The sequence below is a fragment of the Phacochoerus africanus genome, chromosome 2, assembly GCF_016906955.1.
Source record: "Phacochoerus africanus isolate WHEZ1 chromosome 2, ROS_Pafr_v1, whole genome shotgun sequence".
NCBI lineage: Eukaryota > Metazoa > Chordata > Mammalia > Artiodactyla > Suidae > Phacochoerus > Phacochoerus africanus.
This window is the reverse complement of record NC_062545.1, coordinates 11,615,858-11,637,064: the sequence shown is the minus strand read 5'-3', so window position 1 is coordinate 11,637,064 and position 21,207 is coordinate 11,615,858. Positions and strand designations below refer to the sequence as shown.

General features: G+C 40.3%; 2 protein-coding genes across 12 annotated transcripts in view; one reads left to right on the top strand and one right to left on the bottom strand.

The window, feature by feature from the left end:
* The window catches only part of TFB1M (transcription factor B1, mitochondrial), an 88,918-nt gene that overhangs the window by 28,829 nt on the left and 38,882 nt on the right, over window positions 1–21,207 (bottom strand). Inside the window, exon 6 of one of the 10 annotated variants that reach the window (XM_047769869.1) lies at window positions 7,810–7,977. The exons of 8 other annotated variants lie outside the window; for them this stretch is intronic. In XM_047769869.1, the coding sequence (XP_047625825.1) occupies window positions 7,810–7,977 (168 nt within the window). Of the gene's footprint in view, window positions 1–7,809; window positions 7,978–10,979; window positions 11,027–21,207 lie in introns of those variants that run through there. One more of the 10 variants, XM_047769872.1, reaches the window with a different exon arrangement.
* Window positions 3,425–7,839, top strand: CLDN20 (claudin 20). Of its 2 annotated transcripts, none has more exons than XM_047769875.1 (2): window positions 3,425–3,790; window positions 7,091–7,839. In XM_047769875.1, exon 2 carries the CDS (start codon window positions 7,180–7,182, stop codon window positions 7,837–7,839), a length of 660 nt encoding a protein of 219 aa, XP_047625831.1. In that variant the 5' UTR covers window positions 3,425–3,790; window positions 7,091–7,179. The 2 variants fall into 2 exon arrangements, with proteins under 2 accessions (XP_047625831.1, XP_047625830.1); XM_047769874.1 differs by having other exon boundaries at window positions 6,775–7,839.

Here is a 21,207-nt window from a genome sequence, read left to right as displayed (position 1 = left end):
TTACCATCACATCAAAAAGAATAAAATACTTGGGAATAAACCTACCTAAGGTGACAAAAGACCTGTACTCTGAAAACTAAAAGATGCTCATGAAAGAAATCAAAGATGACACAAACAGATGGAAAGACATACCATGCTCTCGGACTAGAAGAATCAAGATTATCAAAATGACTATACCCAGGGCAATCTACAGATTCAGTACAATCCCTATTAAAGTACCAAGGACATTTTCCACAGAACTAGAACAAAATATTTTAAAGTTTGTTTGAAAGCACAAAAGACCTAGAACAGCCAAAACCATTCTAAGAAATAAAAATGGAGCTGGAGGAATCAGGCTCCCTTACACCTCAGACTATACTACAAAGCTACAGTCACCAAAACTGTATGGTATTAGCACAAAGACAGAAATATAGATAGATCAGTGGAACAGGATAGAGAGCCCAGAATTAAACCCACGCACCTACAGCCAACTAATCTATGACAAAGGAGGCAAGAATACACAAAGGAGAAAAGACATTCCCTTCAATAAGTGGTGCTGGGAAAACTGGACAGCCACATGTAAAAGAGCGAAATTAGAACACTTCCTAATGCCATACACAAAAATAAACTCGAAATGGATTAAAGACCTAGATAAAAGACCAGACACTATAAAACTCTTAGAGGAAAAGATAGGCCGAACACTCTTCGACAGAAACCACAGCAGTATCTTCTCAGACCCACCACCTAGAGTAATGACAACAAAAACAAAAACAAACAATGGGACCCAATTAAACTTAGAAGTTTCTGCACAGCAAAGGAAACCCTAAACAAAACACAAAGACAGCCCACAGAATGGGAGAAAATATTTGCAAATGAAGCGACTGACAAGGGATTAATCTCTAAAATTTATAAATACCTCCTATAGCTCAATACCAAAAAAAAAAAAAAAAAACCCACAAACAACCCCATCAAAAAATGGGCAGAAGATCTAAACAGACAATTCTCCAAAGGCATACAGATGGCCAAAAAACACAAGAAAAGATGTCCAACATCAGTCATTATTAGAGGAATACAAATCAAAACCACTATGAGGTACCACCTTACACCAGCCAGAATGGCCAGCATCAAAAAGAATACAAATGCTGGAGAGGGTGTGGAGAAAAGGGAACCCTATTACACTGTTGGTGGGAATGAAAACTGGTGCAACCACTGCGGAAAACAGTATGGAGAGTCCTAAAAAAACTAAAAATAGAATTACCATTTGATCCAGCAGTCCTACTCCTGGGCATCTATCCAGAGAAAACCATGACTTAAAAAGATATATGCACTCCTTGGAGTTCCCTTCGTGGCTCAGTGGTTAACAAATCCGACTAGGAACCATGAGGTTGTGGGTTTGAGCCCTGGCTTTGCTCAGTGGGTTAAGGATCTGGTGTTGCCGTGAGCTGTGCTGTAGGTTACAGATGAGGCTCGGATCTGGTGTTGCTATGGCTCTGATTCAGCCCCTAGCCTGGGAACCTCCATATGCCATGGGAGCGGCCCAAGAAATGGCAAAAAGACAAAAAATAAAAGGAAAAAAGAAAAGATACATGCACTCCAGTGTTCATTGCAGCACTCTATACAATAGCCAAGGCATGGAAACAACCTAGATGTCCACCGACAGAGGAGTGGATAAAGACAAGGTGGTACATATATACACAATGGAATATTACTCAGCCATTAAAAGGAAATAATAGCATTTGCAGCAACATGGATGGACTTATAAATTATCATGCTAAGTGAAGTTAGTGAGACACCAATGTCATATTCTGTCACTTACATGTGGAATCTAAAAAAAAAAAAATGACACAATGAACTTCTTTGCAGAGTAGATATGGTCTCACAGGTCTTGAAAAACTTATGGACTCCAAAGGAGACAAGGGGATGTGCTGCGGGTTTTGGATGGAAATGCTATAAAACTGGGAAAATTAGGTTGTGATGACTATTGTACAACTATAAATGTAATAAAATTCATTGAGTTAAAAAAAAGAAAATAGCAATGTACCTTAAAGCATGCTTAACCCATTTATCTTCAGTGAGATGCACTGTGTTGGAGGTCAGATTGGGAGGAGACTGGTCCCTCCACCTGCCACCAGTAGCCGCAGCAGAGATAAGTCTGCACTGCAACCATGGCAGGGGCGACACAAGCCAAGACACTAAAGGGATCTGGCACATTTCCCGATACACTGGTAATAACAAAAAATGCTATTAATGTTAGGGCCTGAAATTCAACCCTACTTCATCCAGTATTTTTTTTTTTTTTTTTTGCTTTTTAGGGCTGTACCTACATATGGAGGTTTCCAGGTTAGGGGTCAATCTGAGCTACAGCTGCTGGCCTACATCACAGCCACAAAAACTCCAGATCTGAGCCACATATGACCTTCACGGCAATGCTGGATCCTTATCCCACCGAGCGAGGCCAGGGATCGAACCTGCATCCTAATGGATGCTAGTCAGATTTGCTTCTGCTGAGCCATGAAGGGAATTCCTCCTCCAGTATTTACACAAAGAATTGTCTATCTCCATGAAATCAAATAATTACATATTAAAATTACAACACTATGGCTAAAAAACAAATCCAAATACATTACATTTCTAAGAGAAGAAAACAATATATATCTCACTAAATGCCAGACTTAGAAAATATTAAAACAAAACAAAACGAAAAATCCAGATACTTGTAACATGCGTTTTTAGTATACATAGCTTTTAAAGAAATGGCTAACATCTAACATGGCCATTTGCATATTAGTTGTAAAACTTTATAAACATCCAATTAAAAAATTACCTTCCTTTCTCTATAGTGGCTATTAATGTATAAGGTCGTAGCACTGAAAATACCAAGGATAAAAAAAAAATGAGAACCCGAAGTAGATGAAGATGAAATATGTCTGTACCATTACTCATGGTCTAGGACCTCAGTGTTTGACTTCAGTTTCATCCAATATGTTTCATACATTATTTTGGTGTAATTTCTTTACTTTTCTAAAAGCTTTAATTTATTAAATTATACTCCAGAAATCTTTCTCAGTGGAAAGGCTAGAAAAAAATTCAATACCCCCCACATACTTGAAAGGTTTACTGATCAGATTCTAGTCAACAGTTGTTTCTGGGTTTTCTTTTTACCTTTATTAAAATATATATAAAACACTGTCTTCTGAATGTTTATTTTCAAAGTTACCAGTTTTGTGAATCTTGATTTCAGACAAGTCAGAAGCACCAGAATAAAAAAAGAGTCTCACTTAATTATCATTTGCAAAGCACGATCCGGTTAAAAATATTTCAGACCACATTCTTTAACTGGAGACATAATAAATTCTATCTTCCAACATAGATAAAAATTCAAAAATAAATTATAACTATGGACTAAAACATAGTATTAAAAGAAAAGAAAGCCTTTTTATGAGCACCCAAATAATTCCTCCTCTGTGTACAGCAACACAAAAGCATTTTCAGCTTTCAGGTTTCGACAAATCCTGTTGTAACAACAACTCCCTCCCTTCCCCGCCTCTTGGTTCTTAATTCTCCCACAGCTCAAAAAATGAGATGGAGAACCTGGTATTTATCTTCTAGCACTATCAGCAGTTTTCACCCCTCAGAGTTCTATGTTGCTCTTTATTTGCTATCTGCAAGTTAACTTGTTGGAGCTTTATCACTAAGACTCAGACGCTGTGAACCAGGCCTCATGGATGTGGTTTCACTTCACCGTATCTCACTGGGGTTCGTTTGAAGAAGCTGACAGAAGAGTTAAGACATGGAAGGCAACTGACAAAAGGTACGGAAAACCAGAAGCTTCTATAATGCTTTGAGACCTACATATGGATCTGCAAGTATAACTTAGAATAGTAAGTTGTAAATCTGTTTTTACGTATTAGTTTCGATATAAATAAATCTTGTCTGGAAAACTGACTTCACATTTTAATGAAATCCAATTCAGACTTTCATTGGGTAATAGCTGGTAAATTTAACATTACAGACTTTATTCTATATGCAACGGATTTTAGAACTATGAGAAAGGTGCTCTTCAGAACAAAGTTTTTAAATGTGACCCCTTTGCTTCTGCTTACTTTCGCAGTATTTTTACCACCATAACCACTGAAACAAAGTATGTCTTTATTCTCTATGAGATAGAAATTTGAGAGAACAGGACACAAACTGTACCAAGCTTTCGGCTAGAGAGGAAGAAAGGAAAAACAAAAAAGACCTCAGTACAATCTAGCTGAGATGCCAGGATATTTTTACAAAAGCAAGAGAAGAGTGACCTTCATTTTGGAGAACAAATTCATTCTGCGTAAGTTCTCTATGCAGAGGAATATTCAGTAGTAAGTCAGCCCTGAGCTAAGAGAATGCAGGGTCACACTGTTTACGCTGATTGTGGCCGTCTGTAATTGATCATTGCCAGCACTTGTTAATTAAGATGAACAAGCTGTCTGCAAGCCTGAATTACACTGGAATTCATAAAAATGTATTGGTTAATGGGAAGAAAAGAGTTATAATTGGGAAGCTGAGCATAGACGGATCAACACATAAAAATTACTCAACCAAAGGGAAAAAAGAAATGAGATGCTCTTAGGGAATGCTAACAGCAGCCTCGCTCTTGAAGAATCCCCTAAGCCGAAAATGGTCTGTGAAGGCAGTAATTGAGGGAGCTGGCTGGAGCCTGAAATGCTAAACCCAAACCTGAAAACAGCTATTATGAAATTCTAAACAGGTGCTTCATTTTTTTCCCCCCCAGAAACTTTAACTTTTGTTCTATATTGGTCTCAGATATGAAAATAAATTTGGATAACAGAGAAAAAAAAAGAATGAACTGTATGATGGCAGGCAAAGCCTAAGCACTCTGATGCTTAGATCAAAACTGACCCTGAGAATCCAAAATCTCAAGGAAATAAAAATCTCCCAAAACTGTGGAACTGACATTTTAAGATGACGAACAAAAACAGAATAACGGGATTCAGACAGCCCAGGACTTAACCTCTCGGGGAATCAATGTTATAACTATTTTAAACTATGTAACTCTATTAAAGGTAACACAGGCATGGATTCATGTTCCTTCAACTTCACAAAAGCCAGGCATCAACCTCCTTGGCGAGTCTCGGAAGCTAAGCTGTTTGCTAATCTGCACTATTAATATCCTCTGGAGTCTTTTTTTTTTTTTTTTTTTTGCTAAAAAAGGCAACGAGTGAAGTTTGATAGTTAACATGCTGTTTGCCCCCAGATGTAGCGTTTTCCCCTGCTTCCCATGGGAAGCCTCCAGGATGATTTTGCCAGGAATTACTATGGACGAGGGGGAAGGGGTGTGGGGTGGAGGGAGGTGGGAAGACAAGGGGAGGATCTGGGCACTGCCCACCAGCTGCTGAGACCTGTGTGGTGTAGACTGATTTACTGCCTCACTGTCTTAATCTGAAACAATGATGATGGCCAAGATTGCCTCTATGGTCTCTTTCAGCTCTAGGATGCTATGAAAATAACCCAAATGTCATTAAATATCAATTGCCACGTGACATAAATTTAAAAAATACTAGTAATAACGTCAATTATAACTTACTAAGTACTTTCTATGGGTTAGATACTGTTTGAAACCTTGAAAATACATGAACACATTTAACTCCATGATGCAGATACTACAATCCTCCCCATTTTCTAGAAAAGGATATTGAGGCACAGAGAGTTCTGGAAAGCCATGATTTGACCTAAATGCCCTAGATTCAGAGCTGATATTGCCTTTGGTGAAATACTAATGAATCATGATAGAGCCATTCTAATTTATCATTCAAAAATTAATTCAGAAACACAAAAATGCCAGTATTGCTGTATTTCAGAATCATTCTATTTCCCTGAAAGAAGGCAGCAAGTACTGCCAGATTAAAACACAACAGGCCACAAGGTTAAGTGGTATGCTTCCCCTGGAAGGACGGAAAGGAGGGAGGGATGGAGGAAAAAAGTATACGCTATTGCTGGTACTCACATACAGCTAATGATGTGGTTATTTCTGGAATGTACTTTAAGATTCTATGTCACTTCTTCTGAATTGTTTAGAATAACCGGTTTTGCAGCAGACTACCTAATTTGGGTCAGGAAATTATTCTGGTCCCAACTAGAAAGCATCTCATGTTCTCATAAGCCAAGATGACAGTGGCTTAATTGTATCAGTTTTGAGTAACTTCTACCTGAAAGGAACAACTGCTCACTGAGGTGAGGATTTTACAAACTGGAAATTAGAGATAATCATGGCAGTGCCTTCGATTTCTCTGCTCCTTCAACAGCTCGCCTGGGGCCTGTGATTGCCACATGATGGGTCCTTAATATATATCTTTTTTTTTTTTTTTTTCCTTCTTCCTTAGGACTGCACCCATGGCGCAGCATATGGAAGTTCCCAGGCTAGGGGTCAGATGAGAGCTGCAGATGCCAGCCTACAGCACAGGCACAGCCATGTGGGATCTGAGCTGCGTCTGCGACCTACACCACAGCTCATGGCAACGCTGGATCCTCAACCCATTGAGCAAGGCCAGGGATTGAACCTGCGTTCTCATGGATGCAAGTGAGATTTGTTTCTGCTGAGCCAGACGGGAACTCCATTAATACATTTTTTTTTTAAATAAAATCATTTTTTGAATAACTTAAAGCTTTTCTAATATATATTTATAAGTCATTTTTAACAGGTAGGTTTAGACTATTCTTCCATAAGACCTATAGGGTATTTTAATTAGAAACAAAATGTTTTAAAAACCTGTGATACTGTTAAAACTCTTTTATCAGATATCCTACAGCTGCAATTTGGTAAGACTTCAGTCTCCGAACAAGGAACATGCTCTCCTACAGACTACTTGAGCACAGCTGAAGTTTTAAATAAGGAACAAGGTGGAGAGCCCTTTCCTTTGTGCCATGCCAAGCACCACCATCATCAGGAGAATGGTAGCCTCAGGGGGCCCGGCGTGAGCTTCTCCCCTGGGAAGCAGTGTCCTCGCCCACTACCAGGGCCTATTCAGCTGTGTTCTCAGCCCCCACTGTGTATAGGAGTCCTTTTGTTTGTTTCTTTCATTCTTTCCAGCCCGACTTTGTCTTCTCTCCGCAGCCTTTTGTTACTTGGTTCTCTACTGTGCAGAAACAGCTACAGTCAGGGCCACCAGGATTTTCTAGGAGGACAAAGGTAACGGTGATGTCATGGCTTCGGCGGGTCTCCAGCTCCTCGCTTTCGCCCTGGCCTTATCTGGGGTCTCTGGGGTCCTCACGGCCACTTTGCTGCCCAACTGGAAGGTGAACGTGGATGCGGGCTCCAACATCATCACGGCCATCGTGCAGCTGCAAGGGCTGTGGATGGACTGCACGTGGTACAGCACTGGGATGTTCAGCTGCTCCCTGAAGGACTCCGTCCTGGGCCTCCCCACCCACGTGCAGGCCGCGCGGGCCGCCATGGTGCTGGCCTGCGTTCTGTCTGCTCTGGGGATCTGCACTTCCACAGTGGGGATGAAGTGCACTCGCTTAGGCGGGGACAGGGAAAGCAAGAGTCACACCTGTTTTGCTGGAGGCGTCTGCCTCGTGTCTGCGGGCATCTCCAGCCTCACACCCACAGTGTGGTACACCAAGGAGATCATTGCCAACTTTCTGGATCTGACGGTCCCAGAAAGCAACAAACATGAACCCGGAGGAGCGGTCTACATCGGATTCATTTCCGCCATGCTGCTGTTTATCTCTGGCCTGATTTTCTGCACATCTTGTGTGAAAAAGAGCGCAGAAGCTTTGCTCTACCCATCCAAGCAGCAACATATCCCCATCTCGCAGCCAGAGGACAATTCAGCATACAGCCTGAAGGATTACGTGTAAATAGCTGTGTGATGCACATGGAGTTTTTAGGTGCCTGCTGTGACTTCTGCCTTTCTTTTCAATACCGGGATTGTGCTTCACTTTCTCCATAAAGAATGCAGAATATTGAAACATGATGTTCAAGAATGCCAACAAAGTCTGTGGACAATTACATCTGTTTTAGATTATTTTTGCATTATTATTGTTATGTTTTATCTAAAGGTTTATAGTGGAAAGAGGTTCTGATTATATTAATAAGCAACTGATAGTTCCAGTCCTTTTAAGATAAACTGTAACTACATCTTCCTAACTGGCACTTAATGGGATTTTATAAAAGAACTGAATTGCCAAGTATAAAATGCACTTTGTGCGGGGGTTAATGCAGGATGTCACCTGCTTTTGCTGTCTCTGCCTGGCACCAGCACAGTATCTGCTTCTGTTTTCAAGCCCCCCTTCAATGCCAGCGCCTTAGGGATGGAACAGCAGTCTACTTCTTTCAGAGACTGCCCAAACCAGCCACCTCTCGGCCCCGCCTACTGAAACATCTTGGTTCTTTGTACATTTTAGGAAAAACATCTCCATACGTTTGCAGGAGCCTGACAATACAATAAAGATTAGGCAGAAATGAGAGAAAGTGGTAAATGCTACCCCAGTAAAGCAAACCCAACCAAATCCAAACTGAAGTTGCTAGGACTTTAAAGGATTGAGCACAAGCTCAGTGAAAATAAGAAAAGTTTATTTTATAATGCTTAAGAACTGCCCTCTCTTGCTCCCAACAAGAGGATTCTCCAGATTAAATTCACTTACCCCATCATTACCACTATCATTTGCTATCTCACGGATTAGTATTTGGATGATCAAGGTTTGTCTTTTTTTCTCAAGTTTGATTCATGTGGATGAAAATGTTTTTATAAATGAGCTGCTTCAATTAGGTAATAGATGTGAAAATATTTTTGCTTTTTGGGGCCACACTTGCGGCATATGGAGGTTCCCAGGTTAGGGGTCAAATTGGAGCTATAGCTGCTGGCCTACGCCATAGCCACAGCCACTGCCACTCACGATCCAAGCCATGTCTGCAACCTACACCACAACTCACAGCAATGCAAGATCCCCAACCCACTGAGCAAGGCCAGGGATCGAACCCCCAACCTCATGGTTATTAGTCAGATTTGTTTCCACTGTGCCACAACAGGAACTCCAAAAATAATTTTTAAAGAATAAAAGATGCTTCTATTCACAATAGCCAAGACATGGAAAGAACCTTAATGTCCCCGACAGATGATTGGATTAGGAAGATGTGGTAGATATACACAATGGAATACTACTCAGCCATAAAAAAGAACAAAATAATGCTATTTACAGCAACATGGATGGAACTAGGGACTCTCATCCTGAGTGAAGTAAGTTAGAAAGGCAAATACCGTATGATATCACTTATATCTGGAATCTAATATATATGCAGAAATGAACCTCTCCGCAGAAAAGAAAATCATGGACTTGGAGAATAGACTTGTGGTTGCCCAGGGAGGGAGGGAGAGGGGGTGGGAGGGTTTGGGAGCTTGAGGTTAATGAATGCAAACTATTGCTCTTGGAATGTATTAACAATGAGATCCTGCTGTGTAGCACTGAGAACTGTGTCTAGATACTTACAACACAGCATGACAATGGGAAAAAAAATTTTGTATACATGTATGTGTAACTGGGGCCCCATGCTGCACAGTGGAAAAAAAAAAGGTGTTGGGGAAAATAACAATAAAAAATAAATTTAAAAAAACCAAAGTTATTGGTAATAAAGAATTACAAAATTTTGGCTATAAATCTTCAAATCAAAATACTCAGTATTAATGAAAAAAAAGATGCTTTAAAAATATGAGTTGTGTAATTCAAATATTTTAATAAAAATTAGATTTTATAATGTACAAAAGAAACTCTGCAGTTATTTCTAATAATTTGTTAATTTAAGCTTACACTGTACACTAATAACTCAGGAAGTGGGAAGTTATCTTTTATGTAAATAATTTTGAATTGTGCACATGGAAGTATGGACCGAAATATTTTATACCTATTTAGATCATTCTCTTCTGCATGATCATTAGATATTAACAGAACTGCTAAAATAAAAGTATGATTTCATAAGTGAATGAAAAAGTATCTGAAGTATATACTCCTTTTCAGTGGTCAAAATATTTTTTAAACAAACATCACCTTAAAAAATAACTAATAGGAGTTCCCATCGTGGCACAGTGGTTAACAAATCCAACTAGGAACCATGAGGTTGCGGGTTCGATCCCTGGCCTTGCTCAGTAGGTTAAGGATCCAGCATTGCCGTGAGCTATGGGATGGGTCGCAGACGCAGCTCGGATCTGGCGTTGCTGTGGCTGTGGTGTAGGCTGGTGGCTACAGCTCCGATTCGACCCCTAGCCTGGGAACCTCCTTATGCCATGGGAGCGGCTCAAGAAAAGGCAGAAAAAGTAAAGAAAAAAAAATAATAAAAATAACTGATAAAAATATTTTAATGCAAATGAATGTGATAGGATTGCTTTTTACACCTATAATGGTTCTCATTTTGCTTAGTATGACTGGCTTTATATGCAGTCTATGTATCCTACAGTCTGTTACTAAAAATTCACTTCATATATTCTACTTAGTTCTGTATTACTTCAAAACATGTTTTATTTAGCTGTGGAATATTGCCTTCCGAAATATATATAGGAATTTTTTTTATTACTCAATGAATTTATCACATCTGTAGTTGTACAATGATCATCACACTCCAGTTTCACAGGATTTCCATCCCACAACCCAAGCACATCCCCCCACCCCCCAAACTGTCTCCTCCAGAGACCATAAGTTTTTCAATGTCTATGAGTCAGCATCTGTTCTGCAAAGAAGTTCAGTCTGTCCTTTTTTCAGATTCCACATGTCAGTGAAAGTATTTAATGTTGGTGTCTCATTGTATGGCTGACTTCACTCAGCATAATTGCTAGGTCCATCCATGTTGCTAAAAATGATGGCATTTCGTTCATTTTAATGGCTGAGTAATATTCCATTGTGTAAATGTACCACATCTTCTTGATCCACTCCTCTGTCGATGGGCATTTAGGTTGTTTCCATGTCTTGGCTGTTGTGTATAGTGCTACAAGGAACATTGGAGTACATGCGTCTTTTCAAGTCATGGTTTTCTCTGGATAGATGCCCAGGAGTGGGACTGCTGGATCAAACAGTAATTCTATGTTTAGTTTTCTGTGGAATCTCTGTACTATTTTCCACAGTGGTTGCACCAATTTACAATCCCACCAACAGTGTACTAGGGTTCCTTTTTCTCCACACCCTCTCCAGCACTTATTGTTTGTAGACTTTTTGATGATGGCCATTCTGGCTGTAAGGTGGTACCTCATAGTGGTTTTGATTTGCATTTCTCTAATAATGAGTGATGTTTTTGGGTCATCTGTATGTCTTCTTTGGAGAAGATATAGGAGTGTTTTCAACTCTCCGAACAGCAGCCATTTAGTACAGAATAATGGCCCAATTCTACCTGGACTGGATATGGCGATGATGAAATGGGGTGAAGTTCCTCCATCTGTCTGTGATTCACCCGTACTGCACTCTTCCACCCAGAATCCTCCACACCTGCCCCCTGGCCTTCCCAGGCCACCACTCATCCTTTAGGGCTCACCCAGAACCTCCTTTGTGAACTCAATCTGATGCCCTTAAGAAGTGCACAGCTGCCACTTAAGGCTTCCTGTGAAAGGCCAGTCCTGATTGAAATCCTTTGCACACTGACCGGTTTAAACCTCATAAGGATTCTAGCAGGCAGGTACAATTCTTGGCAGCTTATAGGAAGTTGAGGCGGAGAAGAGTTAAGGAAGTCATCTAGCTTGCCCAAGGTCACACAGCTAGTAAGCAAGACATAGGCTTCAACTTGAGGGAACCTGGCTCTAGAGTTAAACCACATGGGTGCAAGGTTACACAGGGCACCCTCCTTAATTTAGGTACTGGTGAACTCATGTGAAAGTGAGAATAAGAATGGCATCTGTTCAGAGAGCTGCTGTGAGGATTAATGGGACGATATGCACACATCAGCTGGGGTGTGTGTGTTGGGGGGCAGGGGCGTGATGGTAATCACACACTGCTCCAAAGCTCACATCTAATCCAGTGGTTTTCAAGTGGGGTCAGTTCACCCTGGCAAAAGCATTCTGGCTGTCACAGCTGGGCTCCTGGCACTGGAATCAGATGGGCAGAGAGGCCAGGGATGCTCTTAAAATATCCTACAGTGCACAGAACAGCCAGGCAACAGAGTTATCTGGCTTGAAATGTCAAGGGTGAGGAGGTTGAGAAACCTCGGTCCAAGCTATTTAAATATACTTAAACATTTATTTTTCTTTGATTAAAAAGTTAAAGCAAAATGCAGAACAACAAAACACACAAACATACCCCACCCCGCATATGCTTATTTTTACCTATGGAGCAGACAGATATTTCAGTATATATAACCAAAAAAGTCATCTGGTTATTCTGACAAAAATGCTGAAGACAAATTAAATCAGGAGAACTGGGTACAGGAACAAAGAGCTTTAGGAGAACTGCAGGTGATGTCAGAAGCTGGTAAACCAGTGACTCGTGGCAAGGGGGAAGGTAAAGGGGGGCTGGAAGATGGCCTCCAGGTTGAGGCCCGCCTGCCTGGAGAGACGGAGGCGCCACTGGTCAGCACACCGACCACAGGGGAAGGAGCAGGCCCTTGCGGGGGCAGACAGAGTAAGTTCCGTTTTGGACACAATGTTTTCTCATATTTCTTAGTTACTATCTTTTTAACAGCTAATGACTTGAAAATACACTTATTGACTTTTGAGGATTTATATCATAGCCTGTAATTTTACAGAACCCTGCTGCACATCTCTTATTACCTGTAATAATTTTGTTCAATTCATCGTGCTTTATACATATAAAAATGTCATATGCAAAAATACAATTTTGTTCCTTCCTTTCTTGGATTTTTAATACTTATTGCTTATTTTATTCTTGAGCACATATGAAAGCATAACTAATGTTCAGTTAGATGATAATGGTAAATACTTTTATTTCTATTCAATATTTCATATGATGTTTGAGGATGACTAATATTTAATTATAAAACTGGTTTTTAGTTTTCACGTTTCTCTTTTAGAATCATCCACTTTCAAAAAGCATTTGAGGCAACTTACAATAAAATTGTTGGGCTAGTAAATACAAAAACCAAAAGATACAAGACTAAACTGTACAAAGAAAAGGGAGAGAGAAGAATGCAGAATTCTATGAAATAATCCCAGTTGAAGGTTGCTAAAGTGGTTAAATGTGAAATTTAGTTTAGAGCTTCCCCGAGGCTGCAAGTGGCTCCCAGATCTGGAGCTGCCTCTCCTGAAAAGTCAGGGCACCACTGCTCCTAGGAGGTGGCCAGCAACGACTGACTGACAAGGGTGCAACAGGCTTCCCCCTTGCCTCAAGGGAGGATCAGCTCTGTGGGGTGATTTGTGCCGCCGGGGCTCCCCTTCAAACGCATGGCACCAGGCTGAAGCCAGTCCCCAGGTGAATCAGCATCCTTGCTAGCTTTTCCCCCTGCCTTGGCCTGCTTCCCTCAGCCCCCTTCTCTTCAGAGCTGTCCTCAACACATCCCTTTCACAAAAATCCTGATCCCAGTATCTGATCCTAGGAAGCCAGACCAAATACAAAAGAACATGAGTTAAGCAGAAAAATATTAATCTTCCGATCTTATGTTCAAAGGATTTTCATATACAGTACCCTGAAACTACACAGAAGTAACAGCCTCAATGTCAAATTAAAGGCATGAAAAACGGCTGTTTCTTATTGGACCCATCCATTTACTAAGCTTAAGACTATTTCACACAGAGGTTGAGGCCTCAATAGCTGGGGGTAAGTGCTGCTGAAGGCTCTCAAATGCTGTTCTGAAAGGTCAGGTGCGATGCCCCAAAGTGCTGACCTTTTCTTTGTAACATATCATGGCTATAGCACCATTGATTCCTCTAAGATTGTTCTGACACAATTTAACTTTAAATCTATACCATGTTTGAAAGTAACCTGCTCCACATGCCATACTTCTCAACAGGCAAAATTAGATAAAAATTGTATGTATGTCTTAAAAATTACAACCACACTGCATCAGAACATTACAACTTAGTCCCTAACTATTTGTTTATGATCATAACAGTAAGAGCTACCTTTCACTGACTGTGTACCCGTGCCAGATGCTCACGTTAGGCAGTGCACACTCATTATCTCTATTCCTCACCAACAACCCTTCAAGGGTGGCATTACAGCCCCAATGCCACGTATTAAAACTCAGCCTATTTAACATGACCAAGTTCTCATCACTAGGAGCACTGGAATTCCAGGAGGCCTAGCTTCCTTCAAAGTACCTCCAATTCTTCCACTAGTGTGTGCCGCCTCTGCCATGTGAATGACAAGAAGCTGTTAAAATCCTACTATATCTAAGCGACCTTTCTGGTCGGTCGAAGTACAGGACAGTGGTGTGGGAAGGATGTTAGGTTACCACACCCATGGCCACAATCTATCAAAGAAAAAAGAGGACATGCAATTTTGACGGAATAGCTAACAGCTCAGGATTCCTCACACATGAGTACAGTTGTCCCTCAGTATTTATGTGCAGCAGATTGGTTCTAGGACCCCCACGGATGCCAACATCAGAGGACACCCAAATCTCTCATATAAAGCGGCACAGTATTTGCGTAGAACCCACACACCTCCTCCCGCACACTTTCAATCATCTCTAAATTACCTACAGTACACAGTACAATGTAAACGTTACGTAAATAGTTAACAACATGGCAAATTCAAGCTTTGCTTTTTGGAACATTCTGGACTTTTTTTTTCCCTTGACTATTTTTTATTTTTTATCTGGCTGTTGGTTGACTTGACCAATGTGGAACCCGTGGTTACGGAGGGCTGACTGTAACGTGCAGATTAGTTGGAAAAGAATTTACTGTGGAACCTCAGAAATATGTGGATTCTCAAGGGTCTACAGATACCAGCTTGAGAAGCTTAAATAAGTTTTATGTTCTCACAGAAGCACTTTTCAGTTGTGAACTTGCACTGCAAGAGATATTTTGCCTTCTAATTGATAAAATAGTTTTATTTACAGTGAAATAAAAACACAAATTTTAAAAAATTCTAACTTACAATCCATATACTACAGACTCAAGTAGTTTAAGAAACAGTAGATTAATTAGTCTAATTTTAAGAACCTAAGAAGTTGTGTTCTTTGTAGCTAGAAAAGATTTTGGGGTTCAAGTTTTGGTAACTGCACTAGAGAACAAGAGTCTGCCAAGAATTTAGCTCAACTAGTCAGAGCAGGGTGTAGCTATAACAGCTCCACGGCAGTGAAAGTTCTGCCATTAAAGCTTGATTAAGTTAGATTAAAGGCCGATAATTAGAAAAGTGAACAGATGGCTATAAATCAGCCCTTCTTGTCATATCACAAAGGAAATTCTCCATATTTAATTCTTAGACTTTTGGCTAAGTAGTGAATCTTGGTAAATTTTTCGGAGCATCTAGAGAGAATTAACCTTCCTCTTTCAGGAATCTGCCTGTAGCTCCATTTTTAATACCAAGCACATTTTACCTATGTGTAGTTACCTGTGTTTAATAAAACATCCTCTTCTTGCATTTAGAAGGGTTTAGCCACAGGGACAGCCTTGTACTGTTATATTTATCACCTAAGACTTTTCCCTTCTTAAGAAAATCAATTTTTAAAAATTTGGTCAATGTAACTATCAGTCAAATATTTTCTAGTTTCCCTCAAAGTATCCCCAATCTGCCCTACTATGGTAAAACTCTCCAGAGCAATAGAGAATTGTTTGACAACTAAAATTTAATCATTGACTGTTTTCTGTTATGATAATACATTCTCTCTCCTCATTGATAACTGCTTTCCTAGATTAGGTAATTACAAATAAATTACCTGCATTTAATTTTTTTTTTTTCAGGGCCACACCCACAGCACATGGAAGTTCCCAGGCTAGGGGTCAAATTGGAGCTGTAGCTGCTGGCCTACGCCACAGCCACTCAGGAGCCAAGCCGTGTCTGTGACCTACACCACAGCCCACAACAACGCCAGATCCTTAACCCACTGGGCAAGGCCAGGGGTCGAACCTGCATTCTCAGGGATACTAGTCAGATTCATTTCTGCTGAGCCATGATGGCAACTCCTGGATGTGGTATTTAATGATGATGAAAAGTATGTAAAGAAAACTGCTATGAGTATGTTTAATTTGCCAAAAAGCAAACATCCTCAATGAAAGACAAAGACATACACAGCTAACTTCTTTTCAAGTAACAGTTTCATAAGGACTTAATCCCAAAGGAAGGTACTTTTAACTAGTGGATCTTACCCTAAATCAAAGATAAAAGTCAGTAATAATCTCTAAACACCATCAACTACTCTCAACTAGGTAACTAAAACAAAGAGTCAGAAACTTCCCACCAAGAAGAGTCACCCTTGGTAAAGTTAGACAGCCTCAACAGGAGGCGGGATCAGGACGGCAGATGTGGTGCTCACCTTCTTCCTCACACATCAGAGAAAGCCCCATCTACATGCAGAATGATCTGCACAGAACATCTACTGGATGCTGGAAGAAGACCTCAGACTCCAAAAAAGGGCAAGAAACCCTCCACATAACTGAGCTGACCAAAAGAGAAAAAAAAAAGGAATCAGGATGGGACCAACACTACTGGCAGGGAGCTGTGAAAGAGGAAAGGAATCTGCCCCCTGGGAGGCCACCTAACTGACGGAAGATCAGCCGGGACTGAGGGGAACCTCAGAGCCTCAGAGAAACACGCGACAGCAGGACTGAGGAGGGCAAAGCAGAGTGAGAGCTGCACAGATCATCTGCTCCGCCACCGAGGACACCACAGCTGGAGACACTTGGGTGAGGGGCCCTGCACTGAGACTCAGGCTTTGGAGGTCAGGTCCGGGAGAGGACTGGGGTTGGCTGTGTGGAAAGAGTCTGAGGGGCTGGGGAGCAGAGTAGCACAGGTCGGGGAGCACAGGGAGGAGGCCTGGGCCTGCAGGAGAAGCAAGGCACCATTGCTGGGGAGGGCGAGAGGAAGAAGGGTGGATTGCTACAGGAACATCTTTCATGAACACGCAGACAGTGGGCCACCTCTTGTATGGCTTACAGGGCAGATGCAAACTGCCAAAGCCATCTCGGACTCCTGAGTATAGGTATGGCCGGCCACCACTAAGGATTCTGTGAATAAACAACATCTGCGACCCCAGTCACCTCAGGGGTTGTTGCTACAGGGGTCCTGCAACCTGTTCCACTTCCACCTGAGGATCCCTTCTCCTGCCCAGGGCCCTGCAACTAGGAGAAACCTGCTGGCCCCGCCTCCCCACGGGTCCTTGCCATTGCCAAAGGCCTGGCAACCAGTACCACCTGCAGGCGCTGTCCATTACCCCCACCTCCCAGGAAGCACCCATAGGCTGTATACCTGCACACCCCATCCAGGGGATAACAGGCTGCACACACTGAGGAAGCATCCAAAACAAAAGCAATCCTCACACACAAAGAAAAATAAAAGAAAGGAAGCCCTTGCAAGCTACTCAGGGATGCTTTTGCATACAAATAGCCCTCCAAGACTACAGTAGATAACTGTCTTCCCTAAACTCACAGAATAATAAAAATATAAGGAAAATGAAGCACAGAAACCATTCCCAGTTAAAAGAATAGGAGCATTCACCTGAACGAGTAAACAATGAAACAGACCTCTGCAGTCTAACAGACACTGAATTCAAAAAGCAATGAAAATAACTGAAGGAATTAAGAATGGATATATACAGTAACACAGAATACTTTACAAAGGAACTATAAACTATAAGGAAGAGCCAAGAAAAATTAGAAAATTCATTTGCACAGACAAAAGCTGAGTTAAAGGCATTGAACAGTAGAATGAATAATATAGAGAAATGAGTAAATGACTTGGAAGACAGAATAATGGACATCACCCAATCAGGACAGGAGACAGAAAACCAAATAAAAAAAATGAAAGCAATATAAGAGATCTATGAGATAATATAAGGTGTGCCATAATTGGGATTCCAGAAGGAGAAGAAAACAAATGGACTGAAAATATATTTGAAAACACTATGGCCAAAAACTTTCCAAATCTAAAGGCGGCAATAGATAATCTGGATACAGGAAGCACAGACGGCCCCAAACAAGTTGAACCCAAACAGACTTCCACCAAGAGAAACTAATAAAAATGGCAAAAGTTAAAGATAAGGAGCGGATTCTAAAGGCAGCAACAGAAAAAACAAAGAGTTAAAGGAGACTTTAATACCCTATTCTTATCAATGGGTAAATCACCTAGACCGGAAATCAACAACACAACAGATATCCTGAATGACACCATAGAAATTGATACTCTGATGACATTACATCCAAAAAAATGAGAATATGCATTCTTTTCAAGTGCACATTAACATTACCTAGGATTGACTACATACTGGGTCACAAAATTAACCTCAACAAATCTAAGGGTACAGAAACTATTCCAAGCATCTTCTCTGACTACAATGGCATGAAACTAGACGTCAACCACAAGAAAAGAAATGACAGGAGTTCCCGTCGTGGCTCAGTGGAAACAAATTTGACTAGTATCCATGAGGATGCAAGTTCGCTCTCTGGCTTCACTCAGTGGGTTACGAATCCGATGTTGCCATGAGCCATGGTGTAGGCTGCAGATGCAGCTTGGATCTGGCATTGCTCTGATTGTGGTACAGGCCAGTGGCTACAGCTCTGATTTGACCCCAGCCTGGGAACCTCCATATGCTGTGGGTGTCACCCTAAGAAAAAGGAAAGAAAGAGACGAAATGAGAAAAAACTGACTACATGCAGACTAAATAACATGGTATTAAAAAACCAGTGGGTCAATGAGGAAATCAAACAGGAATTTAAAAAATACCTTGAGATGAACGACAATGAAAACACAACCACACAAAATCTATGGGATGCTGCAAAAGCAGTTCTTAGAGGAAGGTTGACAGCAATACAATCTTTCCCCAAAAGATCAAGAAAAATGTCAAATTGACCAATACCTTAACCCATCATCTAAAAGAATTAGAAAAAGAAGAACAAACAAAACCTAAAGTCAGAAGGAAGGAAATCAATAAAATAGATTCAAAAACAACAGGAAAAAAAAATCAATAAAACCAAGAGCTGGTTCTTTGAAAGGGTAAACAAAATTGACAAACCTCTGGCTAGACCCATCAAGAAAAGGAGAGAAAAGAACTCAAAATAAGAAATGAAAAAGGAAAAAAAAAAAATCTCAATGGATACTGCAGAAATACAAAAAACCATTAAGAGAATACTATGAACAATTACATGCCAACAAATCTGACAACCTAGAAGAAATGGACAACTTTCTAGACACAGCCAACCAAAACTGAATCAAGAAGAAACAGATCAATTGAACAGACCAATCACTAGAACTGAAATTAATATGTAATAAAAACACTCCCTACAAACAAAAGTCCAGGACCAGATGACTTCACAGGCGAATTCTATCAAACATACAAAGAGGAACTTGCACTCATCCTTCTTAAACTTTTACAAAAGACTGAAGAAGGAACACTCTCAAAGACATTCTATGAAGCCATCATCACCTGAACTCCAAAACCAGACAAAGATACTACCAAAAAAGAAATGAATACAGACACAAAAATTCTCAAAACAAAATTTTAGCCAACCAAATCCAACAACACATAAAAAAGATCATATACCATGACCAAGTAAGATTCATCCCAGGTTCACAAGGGTGGTTCAACATACACAAACCAATCAACATCATACACCACATTAACAAAAGAAAAGTCAAAAACCACATGATCATCTCAATAGATGCAGAAAAAGCATTTGACAAAGTCCAACATCCATTCATGATAAAAACTTACCAAAGTGGGTATAGAGGGAACATATCTTAACATAATCAAAGCCATAAATGACAAACCCCTAGCCAACACAACACTCAATGGAGAAAAGCTGAAAGCCTTCCTGCTAAAGTCTGGAACAAGGATGCTCACTCTCACCACTTTTATTCAACACAGTATTGGAAGTCCTAGCCACAGCTATCAAACAAAAGAAATAAAAAGTATCCAAATTGGAAAAGAAGAGGTAAAATTGTCACTCTATGCAAATGAAATGATACTATATATTGAAAACCCTAAGGACTCCACGCAAAAACTATTCAAAATGATCAATGAATTCAGCAAAGTAGCAGGATACAAGATTAATAACATTCAGAAATCGGTTGTATTTCTGTATACTAACAATGAAATATCAGAAAAGGAATACAAAAATACCTTTTAAAATCACACCCCAAAAAATTAAATACCTGGGAATAAACCTGACCAAGGAGGTGAAAGACTTATATGCTGAGAACTATAAAACATTAATCAAGGAAATTAAAGAGGATTCAAAGAAATGGAAAGATAGTCCATGCTCCTGGACTGTAAGAATATTGTTATAATGGCCATGGTACCCAAAGCAATCTACAGATTCAATGCAATCCTTATCAAATTACCCATGACAGTTTTCACAGTACTAGAACAAACAATCCAAAAATTTATACAGAACCATAAAAGACCCAGTATTGTCAAATCAATCCTGAAGAACAAAAATCAAGCAGGAGGCATAACTCTCCCAGATCTCAGACAGTATTACAAAGCTACAATAATCAAGACAGTGTGGTACTGTAAAAAAACAGACATACAGACCAATGGAATAGAATTGAGAACCCAGAAATAAACCCTGACACCTACCGTCAATTAATATTTGACAAAGCAGGCAAGAATATAAAATGGGAAAAAGTCTGTTCAGCAAATGGTGCTGGGAAAACTGGACAGCTGCATGTAAATCGATGAAACTAGAACACACCCTCACACCATGCACAAAAATAAACTCAAAATGGCTTAAAGACTTAAACTAGTAAGACAAGACTAGAAGCAATCATAGGCAAAACATTCTCTGACATCAACCATACAAATGTTTTCTTAGGTCAGTCTCCCAAGGCAACAGAAATAAAAACAAAAATAAACCAGTGAGACCTAATCAAACTTGCAAGCTTTTGCACAGCAAAGGAAGCCATTAAAAAAAAAAAGGACAACCTATGAACCTATGGAATGGGAGGAAATAGTTTCAACCGATGCAACTGACAAAGGCTTATTCTCTAAAATATACCAAACTTAAACAACTCAGCAGAAAAAAGAACCCAACAACCCAACTGAAAAATGGGCAGAATACCTGAATAGACATTTATTTAAAGAAGATATACACATGGCCAATAGGCACATGAAAAAATGCTCAACATCACTAATAGAGA

Coding starts and splice junctions, on each gene's coding strand:
- CLDN20 (XM_047769875.1), top strand. CDS start 7,180: ATGGCTTCGGCGGGTCTCCAGCTCCTCGCTTTCGCCCTGGCCTTATCT.